Genomic DNA, 20403 nt, shown 5'->3' with positions numbered 1-20403 from the left:
ATTGCCGCATTTGATGAGGGTTTTGTATTGTTTGAGTTCTGCAGGAGGTGAGGATAAGTAAATGAAAGATTGCGGTTCACCGGACGTACAAATCTTGAGCGCTCAGGTCGGATCTATAGCCGAGCTGAGACTTTGTTGAGTCCTGGACAGCCGACATGCATCAATAGTCTTACCCCAAAACAATACGAGAGACCAATGTAATTGGCCATATAACAACAGCTTCACCTTCAATCAACGGCGACTAACCCGATGCAACTTCAGCCCCGAGAAAGCTCTAGCAGGCGGCGCAAACGCATATGTTTGATTGGTCCGATTAAAAGCCACCTGCGGCGTTTTATCCAGATTATATGATGCAGAAGAACGCTAACTGGAGGGCAGTGCGGACTTCGAGTTCATTTGACACTTCGATAGCGATCATTTGAGTTTCCATGATTCCTTGATGAGGTCGGCAGCCTTTTCTCCAATGCCGTAAGCCGGCATTTGAGTGTGTCCTCCATTCAGAGTCGGCATGATGCTGCAATCAGCAACACGCAAACCCTTGATGCCCTTGACGGTAAGAGTCGAGTCCACTACAGCCTTGGGATCGTCCGCCTTACCCATCGCACATGTACCAGCAGCGTGGTAGCCTATTTTTGGTCAGCAATCACATATAGCCAGACTCTGTTTAGACACACACGGGGACTTACAAGTCGTCGCGTTATCCTTGACGTAGGGAACCCACTCCTCGCGAGTCTTGTATTTGTGATGCACAAGATCGCTGGGCCAGGAACCCTTCACAATGTCCTTCGTACCCTTTCCTTCCATGATGATCTCGTTGCCGAACCGGCATGCCTCGGCAAGGACCTCGACATCGAGAGGGTCGGCGAGGTAGTTGGTGTCAACGACAGGAACCGCCTTCGCATCAGTGCTGCGGAGCGTAACTGTTCCCCTGGACTTCGGGGCGAACAGCTCTGCAATCATGCTAAAAGCGTGTTTTCCGTCAGTAGGGAATTGGTCGTACTGCTTTGGGCCGCCATAGCACTCCGTGGTGAAGAACTCGATGTTGGGCTGTTTCGGCGTCAGGCCCATTGGATCCCTTCCTTCGTTGCGAGGCGCGTTCTTCCACAGATCAGAGTCAGCAAGACGCTCATCAAGTCTAGCGTAGGCGAATGCGCCGAAGGGAAAGGTTGACAAGAAGCCGGCCTTGTGATCCTTCCAGAGCGCATATGTCTTTGCGAAGTTGTCGCCGTGGTAAACATGGTGATCGTTGGTGATACCTTCCTTTTCGGTCTCGTAAAACATAAAGACAATCTGTTCATAGTTGTTAGTATGAGAATGCATACGCAACTCCTCTCATCGAGACTCACAAGATGGTCCATCAAGTTCTTGCCGACACCAGGCAAGTCGACCAAGGTCTGGATACCAAACTTCTCCAACTCCTCCTTGGCGCCCACGCCAGACCGATTGAGAATATTGGGACTGCAGTAGGCGCCACCACTGACAATGACTTCCTTGGTGGCCTTGATGTCGACGGAGGATCCATCCGCCTTTACACCGCGGATACCGGTGGCCCTCAGTTGACCATCGATGTTTTCAATGATGACCTTGTCGACGTGTGTCTCTGTCAAAACATGGAGGTTGCTCCTTGCGTTGCCGTTCGTGACAAAGTTGGCAGCGGTGGTACGAGTGCCCTTGAAGACTGTTCTAGGAGCATGGCCGCATCCGTGGGGGTTGTTGCCGTGACTGAACATATCGTGATCCAACGGAAGACCTTTATCGACCATGGAGTCCATGATCAGGTTGGAGATCGGCGCCAGGTCATGCGGCTCGATGTCAAGATGTCCATCGGTACCATGATCCCCAGAGGCCTTGAACCAATCTTTGCCATGGAAGTTTTCAGCCTATGCAAGGTCGTTATGCATTAGCTACACATGCAAGGAAGGTGAGAAGATACATTATGGGAGGCGACTTACCTTACGAATGTACTTGAAGAAGTCATCGCCACTCCATCCTTCGACACCCCAATCGTCGTAGTCCTGCTTCGCGCCACGAATACAGAGAGTTCCGTTGCAGCCGGAGCAGCCGCCCAGGAACTTGCCGCGACTGAGCTTCACTTGTCGATTGTTGACAGCCGCCTTTGGCTCACTGATGACGTTCCAGTCGGTCTCCTTATCGAAGAGTTGGGACCAGCTAAGATGGCGGGTTAGTGATCGGTGAAGTCGAGTCACAACTAGAGCCAGAGTCTCGATACTTACCCTCCTGTCATGTGTACATTCTCAAGGTCTTTGCTGTGTTCGCCTGCCTCAACCAAGAGAACGCTCACATTGGGGCTCTCGGCAAGCCTGCTTGCTACGACGCAACCGGAAGTGCCGCCGCTAGAAAAGGGGAATATGTTAGTCGTACTGAGTGCTATCAACAGAACATCGCGAATATGCCGCCCAGAACCTACCCGCAAATGACAAAGTCATAAACAATATCCTGAGGAATAGAACCCATGTTGGACGCGGAAAGACAGGTTGTGAGAATAGGTAAAAAACTTTGGACGATGGGAGCAAAAGTAGATATTACGTGGTATTCGACGGCTTGGATTGTCGTTCTTGTATGCAACCCCAACTCGTTGTCTTAAACCTGCGTCCGAGTTTCGCAGTCATCTTACGCACTCAGCAACCCGCCGGCCCCTCTGCAAGCTGCAGAAGCTCGATAAGACCCCCTCACGTCGGACATCCTTTTCCCCTCGTACGACTCAGAAATGCAGCGCCGCTGCCAAGTACTGCGTGGCCTCTGCAAGAGGAAAGTCGGCCGCTCAACTCCTGAATAGTTTCTGTGGTTGTACTTGCAGCACGCAGGGTCCTGCTGAGCCATCTCCACCACGACAGGGCCGACATCCGGGGTCCCCGCACATGCAAAACGACATCAACGCTGTTGGTGCCGGGGTTGTGTGCGTTTTGCGGTGACCGTCCAACCATCATTCGTGTGGTATCCCACTTACATAAGTCCTAGAACAACCGGAAACGACTCCGAGAGGCGATCCCTTCAAGGAAATGGATGCTCTAAGCCATTTCGGAACAGGCCAAGACTCTTGTTCAGCGCCAACATCGCTCCGATGAAGAATTTGGTCGGCTCCCATACCGGGCGTCGCTAGGCACCTGGCATGGCGAACTGCGGAATGAAGATCACCATGACTGAGACATTCAGAACCAATGAACAAGCAGGTCACATGGGATCTTAGCATGCAACTCCCAGGGCATGTATTATCTCTCAATCACAGCGTAACCTAGCCCATGAAGGAAATCAAATCTTGATTCGTTCGATTACACGTTAGCGGCCTTTGGCAGTATGTGAGCGGCACAGAACTGTCAGACTCCTGCTTCTGGTAGGGATGCACAGAATTGGTTCTCGGAAGACCGTTGGGGTTGTATTCCGCAGTCGATTGTTTCGGCATTGCAGAACATGGTCATCTTTCGGAATTGGCATCGAACCATTCGGAACTTTTGATCCAACTCTGCTGTTCTAGAACATTTTTCAGGTACCATATCTAATAAACGCCACAAGGACTTGACAAGACGCAGTTGAACGTCGTGAATCGCAGCGCCTGGAATTAGTCGTGCATTTTGGGTTGTGGAGAAGTCTTCAGCCGTTGGAGCCAAATCATCAACCTCATGGTCTGGGGTCTTTTGTCCCCCCGTGGGAAACCCCCAATGAGCAAAGTTATGAAGTTCGGAATATGGGGCCGGGCGGGAGTGGCGCCCACTTCGCTTCTAATTTGGACGCCGCTTTCCCTCTGCCCGAGTTTCTTGTGGACCACATCCATGTCTTCCTGGCAGACCTGGTAAGGGGCTGGAAATCCAGGGGATTGCTACTTCAGGAATAACGCAACTGTATCCGGATTGATATTCAGCTTTGATATCGACAGCTAGCCTGCCGGGCGCCTGAAAGTGCAACATGGATGTCATGGATCCATTTCGCTGAGATTGTGAAGAATCGCCATGCATGGTTGTGACTTTGCGGCTGGAGTACGCAATACGTTCCCTGCGTGGCCTATTGTATGGAGAATCGATCCCTGCTGTTAGCTCGGTCCCTCTTCTTGGGGCAGTCTTGGCGAAGATATTGATTTGCTTCTGCTGGGCCTGAGAAATTTTCGTGTGGTTCTGCGGATCAATTGCTCTCGGATGTTACCTTGTGTTGGGCGCAAGGGGACGGGAACCCAACAGTAGGTTACATGGGATGACACTGGATAACTGATAACAAATCTTGGCTAACAGTCGGTTGTTGTTTCTAATTCGTGCCATTTCAAATGATGAGAAGCAGCCCACCTTTGGGCCCATGAGCCTCAGGTTCGTCATGGGTAGTTGGCGCTCGTCTTCTGACTTACCCATGGGGCTTCTGTATAAACAAGCATCTTCAATGAGTGTTCTCTGATCATCGAGGTGCCTGAGTTGAGAAGGTTATGAGACCTATCAGAGATCATTGCTACTTCTAGAGATATAACAAGCATAACCAACTATGAACTCACGCTTTGAAATGTGGAAATTGCCAATTCTTTACGCGATCCGAAGTCAACCCCTAAGCGTGTTCACCGAGGCTTGAAGGGTGTTTGCGGGCCGATTCGCTTTGCCAAGATCTGTATCGATGCCTGGGTGTTGATGACTGAGACCCGTGGGAACCATCTTCCTCCGTTGATCGCCCCCGATTCAGCTCAAACTGGCAATGACAAATGGGAACCCAACGAAGCTCTTGGTTCAGGGGCTTTTCTTCTCAGTAAGAATGACTGGACTGTGCGAGCTTCGTGTCGTTTCGGGGATTACGCCCCTGCGTATCACAGACAAGGGAGGGAATATTCAAGCCTCGCCGAGATGTAGGGGACATGATGTACGTAAACACATGGGCTCAATCGACGCGCAATGCGGCTTTTAATTCGGGACGTCCCGGAGTCCCCCACTGACTTGCTTCTGGATGTGTTGACTGTTGATTGCTCGACCGCAACTGAAATCGCTTTGCCAGGCAGGCCTTGTCGCTCCTTTGTTCCTTCTCTATTTTCGCAATGGCAACACCCTTCCAGACTGAGGCCTGGACGGAGTATGGCCTTGGTGTGGTCGTTATTCTTCTTCGAATATTTGCGCGTTGGAGAATTGTCGGTTTCAACTGGCAAGGCGATGATTATTTCGCCGTACTCTGTTTAATTTTCTGGACGGTAAGTGTTCTCACATAGAGAAAGCTCTTCCTTCACTGGGCGTTTATTGACACTTGATCTCGACTTTTAGCTCGAGTTATGCATGCTGGAACTGATTGGTAAGTTTTCGGCTTCAGTCAATCTTGCTCTTACTATGAATCTACTCCATGTTCACGTCAACCTCTAACACATTATGCTTGCAGGTCAAAATGGAACCAACATCGGAATCACGGACGACATCGGCGCTACCCTTACACCTCAAGAAATTGCAAAATTCGAATTTGGCTCCAAATGCCTGCTGGCAGGATGGAACTTCTACGTCACTCTCATTTGGTGTCTTAAGGCGTGCATTTTGTTCTTCTTCAGCCGCATCACGTACGTCTACCAGTCGCGATACCTTTCAATAAGCAATTGGGGTGGTTCCTGACAGTGTCTCAGATTAGCCACGAGGCAACAAAAGATCGTCAAGTGGACAGCTATTGCCACGATTCTTGCCTACTGTGGTGTCATTATTGTCATCTGGGGGCACTGCACACCTGTCCAGAGAAACTGGCAAGTCGTGCCGTACCCTGGTGACGAATGCACCTTAGCGGTGCCAAACTACCTGAGTTTGGTGGTCCTCAACGTGACGTAAGTTGACTCTCTCACTGCCTGCTATTTCAATGTTAGCACTAACCATCAGGATAGAACTGACATGTGTATTGTGTCGATTCCGCTTCCGCTGTTGTGGACAGTGAAGCTCAGCATCAAGCGCAAGCTGGCCATTGGCGTCTTACTTTGCTCGGGTGTCTTCGTCATGATTGCCGCCCTCTTGCGGTGCGTGCTATCGCTGAAAGACATCGACGGCATCAACGTCAGTACTATCTGGGCTATCAGAGAAACGGTATGTGGGGATTCAACTTCACGACGGCTTTGTCGCATGGTCGAGAAAGGACGCTAACCTTGTCATGCCATGCAGTTCGTTGGAATTATAGCCGTAAACGCGGCCTGTATTCGACCGCTATTCTCCTCTTCGCACTGGCTCAGCTCAAGCAAGGGCAGCAGCAGCGGAAATCTCAAGTACACCGGCTCTGGGGACAGATACGGCCACCCACTTGTTACGATAGGGGGAGGTGGACAGAGCACCGATCGATCTATGCCCGCAAAGAGAAGATACAACAAGTACAACATGACGGAGTATGACAATAACTCTAGCGAAGAGCACATCGTCAAACCGACCGAGTCGGCAAACTGGCCCCAAGGTGATAGCCGTCGGGACGGCAGCTTGACAAGCAAGTCTAGCGGCCAGCACGGAGGCATCATGGTCACCACGACGTATGAAGTCAAGCCGGAAAACAAACAGTAGGCAATGCCTTCAATCAAACGACGCGATTGCGGAGGTCTGCCGTAATCGTATTCGCAAGGGGTCTGCAGCATGATGTAGCCACGGGCTTGGTAGAGCAAACTTGGCGTAGACGTTTGACCTAATAGACCACATTCTACCAGATACGGTCAATAATTCAGCACGATGTCGGGAAAGACCCGACGAGTTCGGATTAGCTGCAGGTTCGCGAGCCTTATGGGCCAGGCGAATATTACCTTCCTCAGATCTTGCAGCGGATGTTCCCTTGTCTGTATTTACCCGGCGGGAATTCCGCCGAAGCCGCGGACAAATGACGATCGTATAGATCAGGCTGTCCGTAATCGAATTCTCCACGAATATGATGTCCACAAGCCTCCTGATAGGGCGTAGGGCAAGGGCGCGAGGAGGCATTCCCCCACTCAACCCCAGCTTCCCCGCCTCGTCGGCCATGAACTCAGCAGCATCTTTTTCCTTTGTGAGCTGAAAGTGCCTCTGGACGAGAAAGCCAAGAAAACGAAGTTTGAATCCCAAAAATGGTACGCACGATTCAACAGAGCAAATATAAATGGGGGGTCACTGCCTCTCTACCAAAATGGCGTACTTAGTAGCAGAGCCGTCGCCTTGATTTTGTAATTGATTTCCAAGCCGCCTGAAAACTCAATGGCCAAATTACGCTCTATTGTCGGCATAGCCTCATTAGGCCTTGCGACACATGCTGCTGCCGCGCTTGACGGCAGCCGGTATCTCTGGTACACGAAGCCAACGACCGAGTGGGAACAGGGAGCACTTCCCATCGGAAATGGTCGTCTCGGAGGCACCGTCTGGGGCGGCGCAAACGAGACTCTCACCATCAACGAAAATTCCATCTGGTCTGGCCCGATTCAAGACCGCACTCCTCCCAATGCCTTGGCGGCTCTTCCTGTCGCGCGCGAGTTATTTCTTTCGGGCAAGATCACCGAAGGCGGCGAACTTGTGTTGAGAGAGATGACACCGGCGGAGAAGTCCGAACGTCAGTTTGGTTACTTTGGCAATTTGGATCTTGACTTTGGACACTCAGGCGATTTGGAGAACTACGTGAGATGGCTTGATACCAGACAGGGTAATTCGGGCTTATCTTACAGCTATGATGGTGTAAACTACACGTAAGTCTCGGGAGAGAGTGAAATCTGGCTAAAACGAGACTAACGAGTATGTCACAGCCGGGAGTTCATTGCAAGCTATCCAGCTGGTGTACTTGCTGCTCGGTTTTCTTCCAGCGAGGATGGTTCCCTCAGCTTGAAGGCCAGCTTCAGCCGACTGGCCAATATCTTGGTCAACGTCGGATCCACGGCCGGTGGGGTGAATTCGATCACGATGATGGGATCCAGTGGACAGCCTCTTGACGAGAATCCGATCTTGTTTACTGGTCAAGCTCGTTTTGTTGCCCCTGGTGGTGAGTGCAGATGATTCCTAAAATGGAGGCGTTTCTGACTTGTCGACAGCTGAGCTCAAAGCCGACGGTCCTGTTCTCAGTATCACAGGAGCCACAACCATTGATGTCTTCTTTGACGCTGAGACCAATTACCGCTTTTCATCTCAAGAAGAATGGGAGGCTGAGATCGACCGGAAACTTGATGCAGCGGTTGGAAAAGGGTACTCCGACCTGAGAGATGAAGCCCTGAAGGATTCGAGCAGTCTCCTTGAGCGAGCTTCCCTCGACCTCGGCAAATCGCCCAATGGCCTTGCTTCGCTCCCAACAGATGAACGAGTGGCGCTTGCCCGAAACGACAGCAGTGATATTGAGCTTTCTACTCTTGCCTGGAATCTTGGTCGCCATATGCTGGTTGGAGCATCACGAAACACGGAGGCCGGCGTTGATATGCCCGCCAATCTCCAAGGAATTTGGAACAACAAGACCACAGCAGCATGGGGCGGCAAGTACACCATCAACATCAACACGGAGATGAACTATTGGTCTGCTGGACCAACGAACCTCATCGAGACCCAGGAGCCCTTGTTCGACCTGATGAAAGTCGCCAACCCGCGAGGCAAGCAGATGGCCAAGGACATGTACGGATGCGACGGCACAATGTTCCACCACAACCTGGATCTTTGGGGTGACCCGGGTGCGACTGACAACTACACCTCATCTACCATGTGGCCTATGGGTGCAGCGTGGCTTGTTCAGCACATGGTGGACCACTATCGCTTCACAGGAGACAAAAAGTTTCTAGCCGATGTCGCTTATCCCTATCTCATCAACGTCGCCACCTTCTACGAATGTTACACATTCGAGCATGAGGGCTACAGGATCACTGGACCTTCCCTCTCGCCCGAGAATACGTTCGTTGTCCCAACTAACTTTAGTGTGGCTGGACGCGCAGAGCCCATGGACGTTGACATCCCTATGGATAATCAGCTCATGTATGACGTCTTCAGCGCCATCATTGAAGCGGCCGGTGTTCTCGACATTCCAGACACAGACTCGGATCTGAAGAAAGCAAAAGAGTTTATCCCATTCATCAAGCCTGCTCAAATTGGTTCCCAGGGCCAGATCCTCGAATGGAGATACGAATACAAAGAAAAAGCACCCAGTCACCGGCATATTTCCCCGCTCTATGCGCTACATCCCGGCAAGGAGTTCTCTCCTCTTGTAAATGAGACGCTCAGCAAAGCTGCAGAAGTACTTCTCGATCGTCGAAGAGATTCAGGCTCTGGGACTACTGGCTGGAGCCGAACCTGGATGATCAACATGTACGCACGAGCGTTCCGCGGTGCCGATGCATGGGAGCAAGTAAAGGGATGGTTTGCAACGTTCCCCACAGCCAATCTGTGGAACACGGACAAAGGCTCGACGTTCCAGATTGATGGCAACTTTGGATTCACCAGTGGTATCACTGAGATGCTTCTCCAGAGTCACGCCGATGTGGTGCATATCCTGCCTGCGCTGCCGGCTGAAGCAGTTCCTACCGGCAAAGCCGAGGGGTTTGTGGCCCGAGGCAATTTCGTGGTTGACATTGAATGGGTAGATGGGGCCTTCAAGGAGGCCAAGGTTGTCTCTAGAATTGGAGGGCAGCTAAAGCTTCGAGTGGCCGATGGCGAGAGTATCTTGGTCGATGGAAAGGAGTACACCGATGGGGTCGAAACAAGTGAGGGCCAGATACTCATCGTAACGTCTGTTTAAGTACGGTCTGTGAAGTCTTCATGCTTCAACGTTGATAGTTCACTCTCCTTCAATGCGAATCATTCAAAATAGAGCAAGTAAGCTAGACAAGATGTTTGCCCGGAATCGCATGTTGAGAAAATCAAACGGAAGGCACGCTAAGCTTCCCGTCGCAGACGACTGCTGCTTTCCGTGACTTCCTGGAACAAGAGAGTCATCAACCAAGGAAGTGCAACGGGAGTAAAGGTACCTTCCATATGGAAGACTGAAACAGGCTGTAGTAAGCATTTCTTTCTCTTCTGACCTCTTCGATTTCTCCTCTTCGACTTCATCCCGTCCATCTCTCCATCCATCACTTTCCATCTATCATTCATCTTCATCCGCCGCATCATGGCCTCCCGAGAAGATAACGCCCGGACGGGCTTCAACCGGAGATTCCTCTCAATGTTGATTCGTGAGAGCTGGTCAGATATGCTGGCTTTGTCCTTGATGGGTGGCGCCACTGGTGCTGTAAGTCAAATCCCACAACCACCACTCATCGTCCGGGCCAATCCGAATACAAGCTGACGCCTTTGCCTAGATCTACTTTTCGGACCTTCCCTGGACGAGAAACTTCCCGCTGTACCACCTGTCCGGCGACGTCATCAACCCAGAGCTCGCATACCCCGATCGTGGATGGATCATTAGAACATGGGTTTCCGGCCTGATTTGCGCCGTTGTCCCCGCTGCGGTCATCCTTCTGGTCCAAATCCGCGAGCGAAGTATTTGGGACACCCTCACCGCTATCAATGGCGTGTTCCTCTCGCTGGCTCTCTGCTCCTTCATATTCGTCGTCACCAAGCATCTGATCGGTGGCTTTCGACCATACTTTCTCGCCGTCTGTATGCCCGACATCTCGCTCGCAGCGAACAACGAAACTGGTCTCGATGCCGTCGGATTTCAACAGGTCATGTACACGAGCAGCATATGCACACAGCCCGACAAGAGTCTACTTAAACAGGCGATGACCTCATTCCCCTCTGGCCACGCCGCCAGTCCATTCGCCAGCTTCGGGTTTCTCTTCCTGTACTTGAACGCCAAGTTGAAAGTTTGGGCCGACAAGCAACCAGCAATATGGAAGCTTGCAGTCACGATGGCGCCACTTTTCGCAGCCTTTCTCATGGCATGTATCATCATCGTTGATCGAGCCCACCATTGGTACGATGTCGTCGTCGGCATTGCAATTGGCATTACAACTGCATTCGCCTCGTTCCGTCGGTCATATGCGGCAATCTGGGATTGGCGCTACAACCATATTCCTCTCAAGCGACACAGCTCCTTCATTGAGGAAGAGTTGAAGCACTCGGACAGCGAATAAGCCAGGCATCTTCTGTTGAAGCGTGAGGGTCGTCACGGGGCGTCAGGGTGGCTTGGACTTCGGGTGGAACGTGTGTACCATTCATTATGCAGTATTAATTCATGTATTCTTTCTTCGCGTGCCTGTTCAAAGGCAAAGTCTAATGGAATAAGCTGTCATGCGTATTCGTGTTTTGTTCCAAGTGCATGTGATACAATGTACCCGTTGAGCGTAGACACAGTGTTCAACAACATTGACTGGAGTTGGGGTAAGAATAGGAAGTTCTGACTGCACGCAAGGGCAAGCGGGACAACTGTCTGTAAAATAGCCTGAGAAATTTGCAACCTGAATAGTACGAATAGTTGATCTCGTGGGAATTCATGAGGTAATATTCACACAGACACAAGCAGAAGCATTTGTTAATCAACCTTTTGTAGGGGTATTGTTTATTTCAACATCTTCAGAGCATTCTCTCCAGTGCTCGAAGCAATTATCATACATCCGAATTAAGTCGTGATAAACATTATACACGTATATAACATTGTGGGACTACGGCGCATAAGAGCCATGCCCAGGACGGGTATCCAGCACCATAGAGCAGCTCTTCGTAGGTAGCCTACTCTTCGGACTCGGGGTTCTTGACGCCGTTGTGAGTCAAGACAGGTTGGTCACGGTCCAACGCATACATCGCGTCCTCCTCGGCATCGTAATGACGGAAAGTGAAGTAGAAGATGATTCCAACAACGAAAGAGGAGCACGCCACGCCAGTGTACATCCACAAGAACTTGGGGTCGACGGCCACGGAAACCAGCGCCTCAGAAATGGCAGAGCCGAAGGCGTTGGTGAACAGGTAGATACTCTGAACGAACGACTTCATGCTCGGCGGGGCCTTGGTGTAGGCATACTCGAGACCGGTGACGGAGATGAAAATCTCAGAAAGTCCGATGAAGACGTAGGCGGGTGTCTGGACGGCAATGTGCACGTGGTTGGGGAGAGACGCGCCGTTGCTCATGCCCTCGGGGCATGCACCGGGGGCATCGTAGCAGGGGCCGGCCTTGTAGATCAGGTGCTGCACGATGGCTGCGTATGCCATGCAAAGAGCGCCGAGCCAGAAACCAATGGTGATGCGGACAATGGGCTTCAACTCGATACCGGCCTTACGCAAGAGGGGGTAGACGAGCTTGTCGAGGATCGGCGTGAAGACCAGAATGGAGATGGGGTCGAAGTTCTGCATGAAGTCGTTCGGCATGCCGTGACCTTCCATCTGGCCGGCCTGGGTGACGAAGTTGGTCGAGAACTGTCCGTAGCAGACCCAGAAGATCGGGTCTAGACGAAGAATTAGCGGAGACAAGGAGGCGGGATAATAATCGAGGACTTACAGAACACGAAGACCTTGCAGGCTCTGAGAGCTCTCTTCAGCTCATCAATGAAGTGGTCGTTCCAGGGCACAGGCTTCTCCTTTCCATGCGCGGCACGCCAAGAGGGCTTGGCGGCATCCATGTTCCGGGAAGCGATCATCAGACCAAGGGCCTTGAAAGCGTCGGTGATGACTGAGCCCTGGGGAGGACGGTTGACGAACGTCTTGCGGCGCAACACCAGCGTCGCAATGCCAACGTTGAAAACGCAGAAGCACATCAAGTAGGCAGTCCAGAATCCCTTGTACTTCTCCATGAAGGGAGTAGCCATCAAAGACAAAGATCCCAAGTTGATGCACCAGTAGAAGATCATGTAGATGCGCTGGTATGTAACGGCGGGGTCGATGATGACGCGCTCGCCGTTGGCCTCAGTCTTCACGGCCATAACACGACGTTGGTACTGGTCAGCGATCAGAGGAGCGATGTTGGACTTAATGCCACCGGTACCGAGACCGATCACGATAATCGAGACGATGTATCCTGCCTTGCCAGCACCATTTTCCATAGCAACGGGCAGCGAGGTTGTCCAGAGAATGACGAGACCGACCCAGTAGAAAGCACAGAAAACCAAAATGGTCTTGTACTTGCCGAGGTACTGGTCAGCAATGATAGCACCCAGGATGGGCGTGACTATGTGAGTCCATGTCAGTTTTCTGCCGTATTATGGATCGCATTGTGAGAAAAGAGGAAAGCAACATACCATAGCAGAACCATTGGAAGAACAAGTTCAGACCAGTAGCAGCCTGGTGACCCATACCGAGACCCTTGGGGCCATCCAGACCGTTCGCATCATTGCTGATGTAGTTTTGGAACAGACCCTGGGCGCCGTAGTAGGTGAAGCGCTCCGTGAGCTCAACGACGGCAATGAGGAAGGCCGAAGCGGGCAGGCTCTCGCCAACACGCTTCAGGGTGCTCTTCTCGTACTCATTGGGCTCAGCGCCGTCAGGAGTAGGGCCGGATTCGGCATCAGTCTTCTCTGACAACGGCTGCTTCTTCTCGAGCTCACCCAACGTCTCGTGGAGCCTGCGGGTACAGCGTGTCAGTCATTGATGTTCTTCGTGTTCGAGAGCCGATGATATGCGCGTTGTTACGTACTCGGCCACGGTATCCTCGTGGTTCTGGGCCATGTTTACGCAACTTGAAAGTTAGACCCGGAGCGTGAACTGAACCAAGAGTGAGGATTGGAAGAGAGGGAGGAAGAAGAAAATTTCAAGAAAAGTTCTCCAAGGGCAACGTCGGTGGGGAGGGAGCACCGAGTTCCCATTAGTATCTACACTAATAACTAATAATGCCCTTACCCTCGGTCGACTCCGACGCAGTTCGCGACTCCGCGAGGCGATTTCCATGTTCCACCTTAAAAGTTTTGCCCGACTTGGGACGCGTTCGCCCCAGGAACTTTTGCGACGACGGAACTTTTGCGAGAGACACGCCACAACCCGTTCGTCGACTCAGGTTTCCGCACTCCACTCGGCCGAGTGAGCCGATCTTTTTCAGCATTAATAAGGGAGCCATCGGGTGATATACGAGGAATAAAGTGGACAGCTTGGCAAAAGGGCCGAAACGGGTGGCGCCAAGCGAGGTTAAGGGGAATAAGGCGGCCATGAATCGCACATCGTGATTGGTCTCGACGGTTTTCTTGACATTAGTCAATGCAATCTGTGCCGAGGTCGCGGAGGGCAAAAGATACTGAATCTGGGGTTTGTGGCCCTCGGGGTCTTTTCGCCAGGCTACTCCGCGAATGTCTCAATGCAGATCAACGTCTGTGATGCAGAAGCGGTTCGTTGGCGCCGTTGACAGCCGTCTGAAGGTGAAAGCGTTGCTACGTAGCAGTCGCGACTCGAGATTATCGTCAAACCCCAGAGTTGCAACCTTCCCGTCTTGGCATGGATTGGCATCGTCGGGTAGAACTCCGCATCGTAAGCCGCATGCTTAGTGCATTTGTTATCCAAATCATCTGGGACTTCATTCGAGGACGAGACGTCATGAGCTGCCAAAAGGACTTCGTCTGACACCATGAAGTGACATGATTTATCTCTAAGTCCATCTTCGGTAGGATTTCCGCTTTTACCAGCTCTGCGGCGATTGAAGCGAGACCTCGTCCTGTTCATGCCGGCTTTTTGTGCGTCTGCAGGCTACCGAGTGAGTCCGTTCCGGATTGTGTTCGTGCATGACAGCCGGAAATTCGGCAGCGGAGATGGGGTGGACCTCGCATTTCAGAGTCGGGCTATTAACCCCTGCCGAATGATTCAACCAATCAGAATTCGGCGGGAAAAGCTTCGAGAAGCTTGACTTGTCGATCCGGCTTGGTATACATATCAGCTACAGGAACATCGCCGGCGCAAGAATACCACGAGAGAGATGCAGGCCATGCCCGTCTACTATGATTCTCATCCGGTAACAAGGAAAAATGATACCGTGCTGCTCGTGACATCAGAAATTTGAATGAAGCAAGCTGTCCGCGGAGACACCGACCAGGTCCCGCAGTTGTGGAGATTTCACCTTGGTGCTCCGAAAAGGAGCTACTGAACCAAAGCAAGAGTCTCAGTATGCAGTCGACGAAATATCAGTAAAATCTAAAGAAGATATCTCCATAGCCCACGTGCCTACATGTACAAATAGTTTAAACTGTGGACTGGCCCGTACATGCGGTGATGCGATCTGGAGTGCAGGCGGGGCGAATGGAACTTCGGTATGCAGGCCACATCGCGGGCCCTTCGTTGAAGGCGACATCATGGTTTGATCGGCAATTCGGCGCACGGAAAATACGGTCCAAAGAGAGAACCAATCTCAATCATGTTACGTCACTTACCAAGCCCACATTTGGTCCTACGATGCTCTTTATATGTACTCATGCTCGCAGCTCGGCTGTAGGACGGTCCACAGTGTTTTTCTATTCTTCAAAAAGTTTCATAGTAGTCAGTCAGCACGCTCAAGGTTCCCATCATTATTTGATCCTCAGCATGACGATTGAATTAATGACTTGGCAGTTTACTTGACATACAAAGCAAAGAATTGCAAATGATGCTCAACGCGAAAATAATGATAACAAAAGCAAGAATGGCCAAGCTCATTAGTTTCACACAAGACACGAGTATGTAACATCATCCATTTGGTTGACCACACGTTCTGGAGGCTTTTTTTTGTCTACTCAGTAAAATAAAGACAGTAAGATTAGGTACTGCTAGCCGCTCTGGCGAGAAGAGCAGTGAGTGATACGGGACTTCTTCGCGGCTACACCCATACATGGGAAGGTAGTGATAATAGTCTCAGTCCTCAAGGCTCTGGACTACCAAGGTCAAAAAAAGACCTTGCAGCGAACACAATATCGTAGTGATAGGCAGCAACTAATGGAGCTAGTGCTGCCGATTCCCATGCCGGATTATTCACGGTATGCAGCTTCAATGAAACTCTTACCCATAGCGTTTAGTGATACGTGGACTAAGTTTCTGCGCTGTCTTATCACCTTTGAATACGAGCAGGAGTTTTGAATTGTTCCACAACGCCATTAATAGAAGTGACTGAGACGTGAGAAGCAACTTTTGATGTCATGATGATATGAAATGGTAATACTTTGACAAAAGCCAGATACATATCATGCGCATCTTTGAGAATTCAGCGGCTGACATTATGAACTTCTTTATGTTCAGCGGTCTATGAAAGCGACGCGATTATTGTCAGTTTATGGTCAAATTTGACTGTCAGTAGAGGGCTACTCTGCAGCATAGGAAGATTCCATTTGAAACCAACCTACCCCAGAGACAGTTTAAAGAAGCTTGAGACTTTTATCGTCTGCTTGAAAACATAAATTGCTATCCGTTAGTTGTTTCATTAATCAGTTTTCGTTCATCGGTTATGCGTAAGTGTCCACTGAGCCTCCCAGTCTATCTTAACGGTCTGAGTAACTGGAATAAACCTTGAGATGATACTCGCTTCCTGTTATTTACGCACAAAAGATATGATCAGCCGCACACTAGAAGCCCTCTCAAGTATGTTGCGGTCGTCTTTGAGGTATCTCTCGGCGAGGAAGATTGCCGTGTACATGTATGTACAGACCATGAGTAAAAGGAGTTGAAAAAGGCTCCTAGGCAGTAGAAAGACAGCACATAAGTGATTGCTGCCAAGGATCGCCGCGATCTGAGAAGTTCAGGGGAGTACATTTATTTACTTTACAAGTCAAAATTACCCAAGTCTCATGAAAACAAGATTCCGTGCAAACTTCACCAGCGTTATTAATCGTAAGACCGAGAAAGCGTTTTGATGAAGTAATTCCAATCGGTATGTCCTATGTCTATAAATCAAGATTCAAAGGTGGTTGATCCGACTTCCTAGTCATTCAACATGAAGCACTCAACACTTCCTTGAGTTCAAGGGGCCTTGTTATCACACGTTGCAGCCTAGAGTCTCAGCTCACCGTCTTTTGCAGGATTCTTGCACAATTCAACCAGGGGTCTGTAAGTAGGATTCAAATCCAAGCTAAAATGAGCGCGGATCTCCATAAGGACGGCTGCCAGCATGACCGAATGGCTTGACGAGTGATGAACGGAAGAATCCAATAACAAATTTAGCAATTGATTCTTAGCAGAAGAGCTCTATGCTTACAGTAACATTACTTAGCCAGTGCCAAGTCCGGAAAATTCATGTTTGCGTCAACTTCCGGGGGCGTGGGTAGCCCTGGTGACATCGGAACCAACCGGCGGTTCAACTGTCAAGAAGGCGCCAACTGCACATCCTCACTCTGGCGACTCTCTCACAACTCTCTGCACTATCACAGGATACAAGGACTTCTATATTGCACCACAATGAACTTTGATGTTAGCATAAATGGTTAAAATTTCGGGACTTGATCCCACTTGGTTGACAAAGTGGAAAGTCCATAATAATTGTTACATGTCTACATGTGCTATTAAATTGTAGGAATATGTTAGAATGCGTTGAAGGAGCGTGTGTTACTTTTTCAGTCAACCGCTTGATGTTTTCAACGCGTAATGGCATAGAATCAACATCGCAATCTTACTCATATAATGTGATCAATCACGGGATGTGGTTTTGCCGATTTGTCTGTGTTCATGAGTTCGAGTTCGTTCCTCTTATGTTCAATGTTCACATGAATGATCAAGAAATGCTCAATTGGTATCTCATTCTGTGTTCGTTATACTTCACCAGTCTCAATCGAATAAGATTGTTTCTGAGTGCGTGGCTTAGGACTTCTGACATCTCCAAGATCCGGATGCGTTGTTCTCAGCCGCTGGACCAACGCGAAATGAAGACTTGTTGGATTCTGAGATGAGCAAGCGGCAACCAGGGTCAGCATCCTTCAAATAGATCGCATATGACGATGAGAAGTTGAGAGCGCAGGGAACTGACGAAGAACTGCTGCCTAATTTCCAAAACTGACATCTGTTGTGCGTACCCAGGCACCTGGAATCTGGGGTTATGATCCTCTTGATCCATCAGCAATTTAATTCCTCGTCATCGTATGATGTTTGCTGTCTTCTCGTCACCAACGCGACAAAGAAGGACGAACTTTTGTTGGTAGCATGCTCGACGGAGCCTTGGCAAGCCTTTGCCGTGAAGATCGCCAACGGAAGGATTTCCGACCTCGCCAAGGGCCTCACGAAGATCTTTCCGAATGGGGTATCAGTTTTGCACTGCTAAAACTGCTCAATGCAACGCGAGCAACGCGGAGGCCGCGGGTACTAAAAAACCCCTGGTAAACTTTAACAGCTTTAGCAGCCCGTGGTCCTGGGCCAAACACGGAAAAGGAGCAATAAGGAGCAACTAAACGCCGGGTATCTTACCCTACCGAGGTTCGGCCCCCATATCTGCAGCGAACCTGCATGAACCCCTGCGCTTCAGAGCGCGCTATCGTGGGAAAAGGACAACGACGTAAATTCACATGGTTGCTTCACCGACAATTACTCCGATTTTTCGTGGTACGCTGTTTTGACGATGCGTTGCCAAAACACGACTGATTGCGAAAAGTTTGTGTCGTCTCAGCAGTCGCGGAACAGTGTTTTAATTTTGGACGTCTTACCCATGAGAACAATCGCTGAGCCTCGATTGAGGCGAAAAAGATCTTCGTAAGGAGTCGAGCATTAAAAGACTCAAGTGGACAAAAGCTCTTTGCATTGTACAAAATTTGTTCCGAAACAAATCTACGCTAAAATCTATGCGCAATGTGTCTATCCTTGGCTGAACCGAAAGAGACCATCCTCACTCCAAACAACGCTATGCTATGCCGTATCTCATTGATGTCATCTATCGAACGAAGTGACCACCTCCACTGGCGCTGACCTGGTTACCGGTCATCCATCCGCTCTCAGGCAAGCAGCAGATGCCGACAACGCCAGCAACCTCATCAAGGTAGCCAGGGCGGCCGCCGATGCTCTGAGCCAAGTCGAGAACCTCCTGGCTGTCAACACCCGGGCGCGCCTTGGCGAGAGGAGTCAGGATGTTCAGCGGGCGAAGAGCCTCACGAGGCTCATCCGGCAGGCTGGAGTACAGTCCGGTATCCATGGGACCGGGAGAGACAGAGTTGACGGTGGCCCTCTCAGCGAGCTCACGAGCCCACACACGGGTCATGGCCTCAATGGCACCCTTGGTGCCGGCGTAAGACGTCTGCCACCAGACACCCCAGGTGGTGGTCGCGCTGGAGATGTTGACAATGCGACCAGAGCGGTCGGTTGGCAGGTAGGGGAAAGCGGCCTTGATGAGCAGGGCGGGGGCTCTGCAGTTCAGGTCGAAAGTCGCCTGGAATTGGTCGAGGTCGAGCTCGTCAATGCCCTGAGCGTTGACGGTGGCGGCGTTGTTGACGATGATGTCGATTTGGAAGCGGCCAGAAGCGTCAGTGAAGTGCGCCTTCGCGGCGTCGACGAGCTTCTGGGGAGCATCGGCCTTGCTCAGATCGGCCTGGACCGGGAGAGCCTTGACATTGTACTTGGCCTCGAAGTCCTTTGCCAGAGTCTGAGCCCTCTCGTTGGAGCCCTCGGTGGCATAGTTGATAACAACGTTGGCACCTCTGCTGGCGAAGTGCTCAGCGCAGACGGCACCGAAGCCTTTGGAATCGGTCAGTTATTGACAACAAACGGACATGATGAACCTTGGTGATCAGGGGTCAATCAATGTCAGAAGTTAAGTTGTACGTACTGCGCGAGGCGCCAGTGATAATGGCAAGCTTGCCCTCGAAAACCCTGAAAGGAGGAGCCATTTTTGCGATTCAGTTGCAAGATGAGAGATGATGAACACTAGACAACAGCGTGGAGGCGCGGAGGATATTATCTCCTGCCCCCACGTGATGCACGCTTTTTATATCTTCTTCAATGGCTGTTGTCTCTCTCCTCCTTTTGCGACTGTGGCTTCAATTGTCTCTCTCCCCTCTCTCTATCCACTTTGTGCACAGGTCAATGCCGACGGGCCGCTGGGTGTGTGGGTTCCAAAAAGGAGTCTAGACTAGGATCTGGGAAGAATCAAAAACCTAAAGCCCCCACGCAGCCACGTCAACCGCCAGAGACTCCCGCCGATCTCAATATCTGTAAACCATTCGTGAAACTACGCGGTTCTGATCAACGGCTGGGCAACAAACTTAGGTTTTGGAACAAAAGTCCCTCAGAACGGGAGTCAGAGCACGCGAGCGGGATAGCCTCCTTTATATTTCATGTCGGTTGCGCGTGAGTCGTTACGCAGTCCTGGCGACAAAGCGTTAATGCTGCTTTTCAAATCTTGCAATAAAGTGGCCCTCATACCCATTTGCAGAGGGGTAAATATGGGTTGACGGTTACAGCTGAAATTCGTGACCCAAGTTCCAACAAGTGCCGCCAAGGGAAACCAGCAGGCCAGCCCGGCTACGTGGGTCATATGTGTAACCGAATGGCACTTGAGCAAACAGTGTTCAACAATCAGCTCCACCAGCATGGGTTTAGCCAAGTTTGCTACGTGGGTTGACACCGCCGGATGCCGCTGAAGAGCTCCCCGATCCTCGGATTGGAGTCTGCCAAATCAAGTATCGATCTTCTCTTGACG

General features: G+C 50.8%; 6 protein-coding genes across 6 annotated transcripts; 3 read left to right on the top strand and 3 right to left on the bottom strand.

Annotated features, from left to right (window-relative positions):
• Window positions 1–414: 414 nt before the first annotated feature.
• Window positions 415–2475, bottom strand: CkaCkLH20_11781 (GMC oxidoreductase; the record flags this gene model as incomplete). Its single annotated transcript, XM_038894495.1, has 6 exons — window positions 415–626; window positions 687–1290; window positions 1347–1880; window positions 1953–2169; window positions 2235–2354; window positions 2429–2475. 6 exons carry the CDS (start codon window positions 2473–2475, stop codon window positions 415–417), a joined length of 1734 nt encoding a protein of 577 aa, XP_038740140.1.
• A 2545-nt stretch (window positions 2476–5020) lies between these two features.
• On the top strand, window positions 5021–6494 carry CkaCkLH20_11780 (uncharacterized protein; the record flags this gene model as incomplete). Its single annotated transcript, XM_038894494.1, has 6 exons — window positions 5021–5170; window positions 5241–5268; window positions 5353–5524; window positions 5588–5779; window positions 5837–6032; window positions 6108–6494. The coding sequence occupies 6 exons, from the start codon at window positions 5021–5023 to the stop codon at window positions 6492–6494; spliced, it is 1125 nt and encodes a 374-aa protein (XP_038740139.1).
• A 657-nt stretch (window positions 6495–7151) lies between these two features.
• On the top strand, window positions 7152–9654 carry CkaCkLH20_11779 (alpha-l-fucosidase; the record flags this gene model as incomplete). Its single annotated transcript, XM_038894493.1, has 3 exons — window positions 7152–7633; window positions 7691–7923; window positions 7973–9654. 3 exons carry the CDS (start codon window positions 7152–7154, stop codon window positions 9652–9654), a joined length of 2397 nt encoding a protein of 798 aa, XP_038740138.1.
• A 369-nt stretch (window positions 9655–10023) lies between these two features.
• Window positions 10024–10990, top strand: CkaCkLH20_11778 (pap2 superfamily protein; the record flags this gene model as incomplete). Its single annotated transcript, XM_038894492.1, has 2 exons — window positions 10024–10143; window positions 10214–10990. 2 exons carry the CDS (start codon window positions 10024–10026, stop codon window positions 10988–10990), a joined length of 897 nt encoding a protein of 298 aa, XP_038740137.1.
• Window positions 10991–11585: 595 nt separating this feature from the next.
• CkaCkLH20_11777 (MFS peptide transporter) lies at window positions 11586–13511 on the bottom strand (the record flags this gene model as incomplete). The annotated part of the gene is made up of 4 exons (XM_038894491.1): window positions 11586–12295; window positions 12349–13014; window positions 13085–13407; window positions 13480–13511. 4 exons carry the CDS (start codon window positions 13509–13511, stop codon window positions 11586–11588), a joined length of 1731 nt encoding a protein of 576 aa, XP_038740136.1.
• A 5131-nt stretch (window positions 13512–18642) lies between these two features.
• CkaCkLH20_11776 (uncharacterized protein) lies at window positions 18643–19591 on the bottom strand (the record flags this gene model as incomplete). The annotated part of the gene is made up of 2 exons (XM_038894490.1): window positions 18643–19439; window positions 19531–19591. The coding sequence occupies 2 exons, from the start codon at window positions 19589–19591 to the stop codon at window positions 18643–18645; spliced, it is 858 nt and encodes a 285-aa protein (XP_038740135.1).
• Between the last annotated feature and the right edge of the window lie 812 nt (window positions 19592–20403).

This window comes from Colletotrichum karsti (genome assembly GCF_011947395.1).
Source record: "Colletotrichum karsti strain CkLH20 chromosome Unknown Scaffold51, whole genome shotgun sequence".
Taxonomy (NCBI): domain Eukaryota; kingdom Fungi; phylum Ascomycota; class Sordariomycetes; order Glomerellales; family Glomerellaceae; genus Colletotrichum; species Colletotrichum karsti.
Note: the sequence above shows the minus strand (reverse complement) of the source record. Positions and strands in the feature narration are given on the sequence as shown.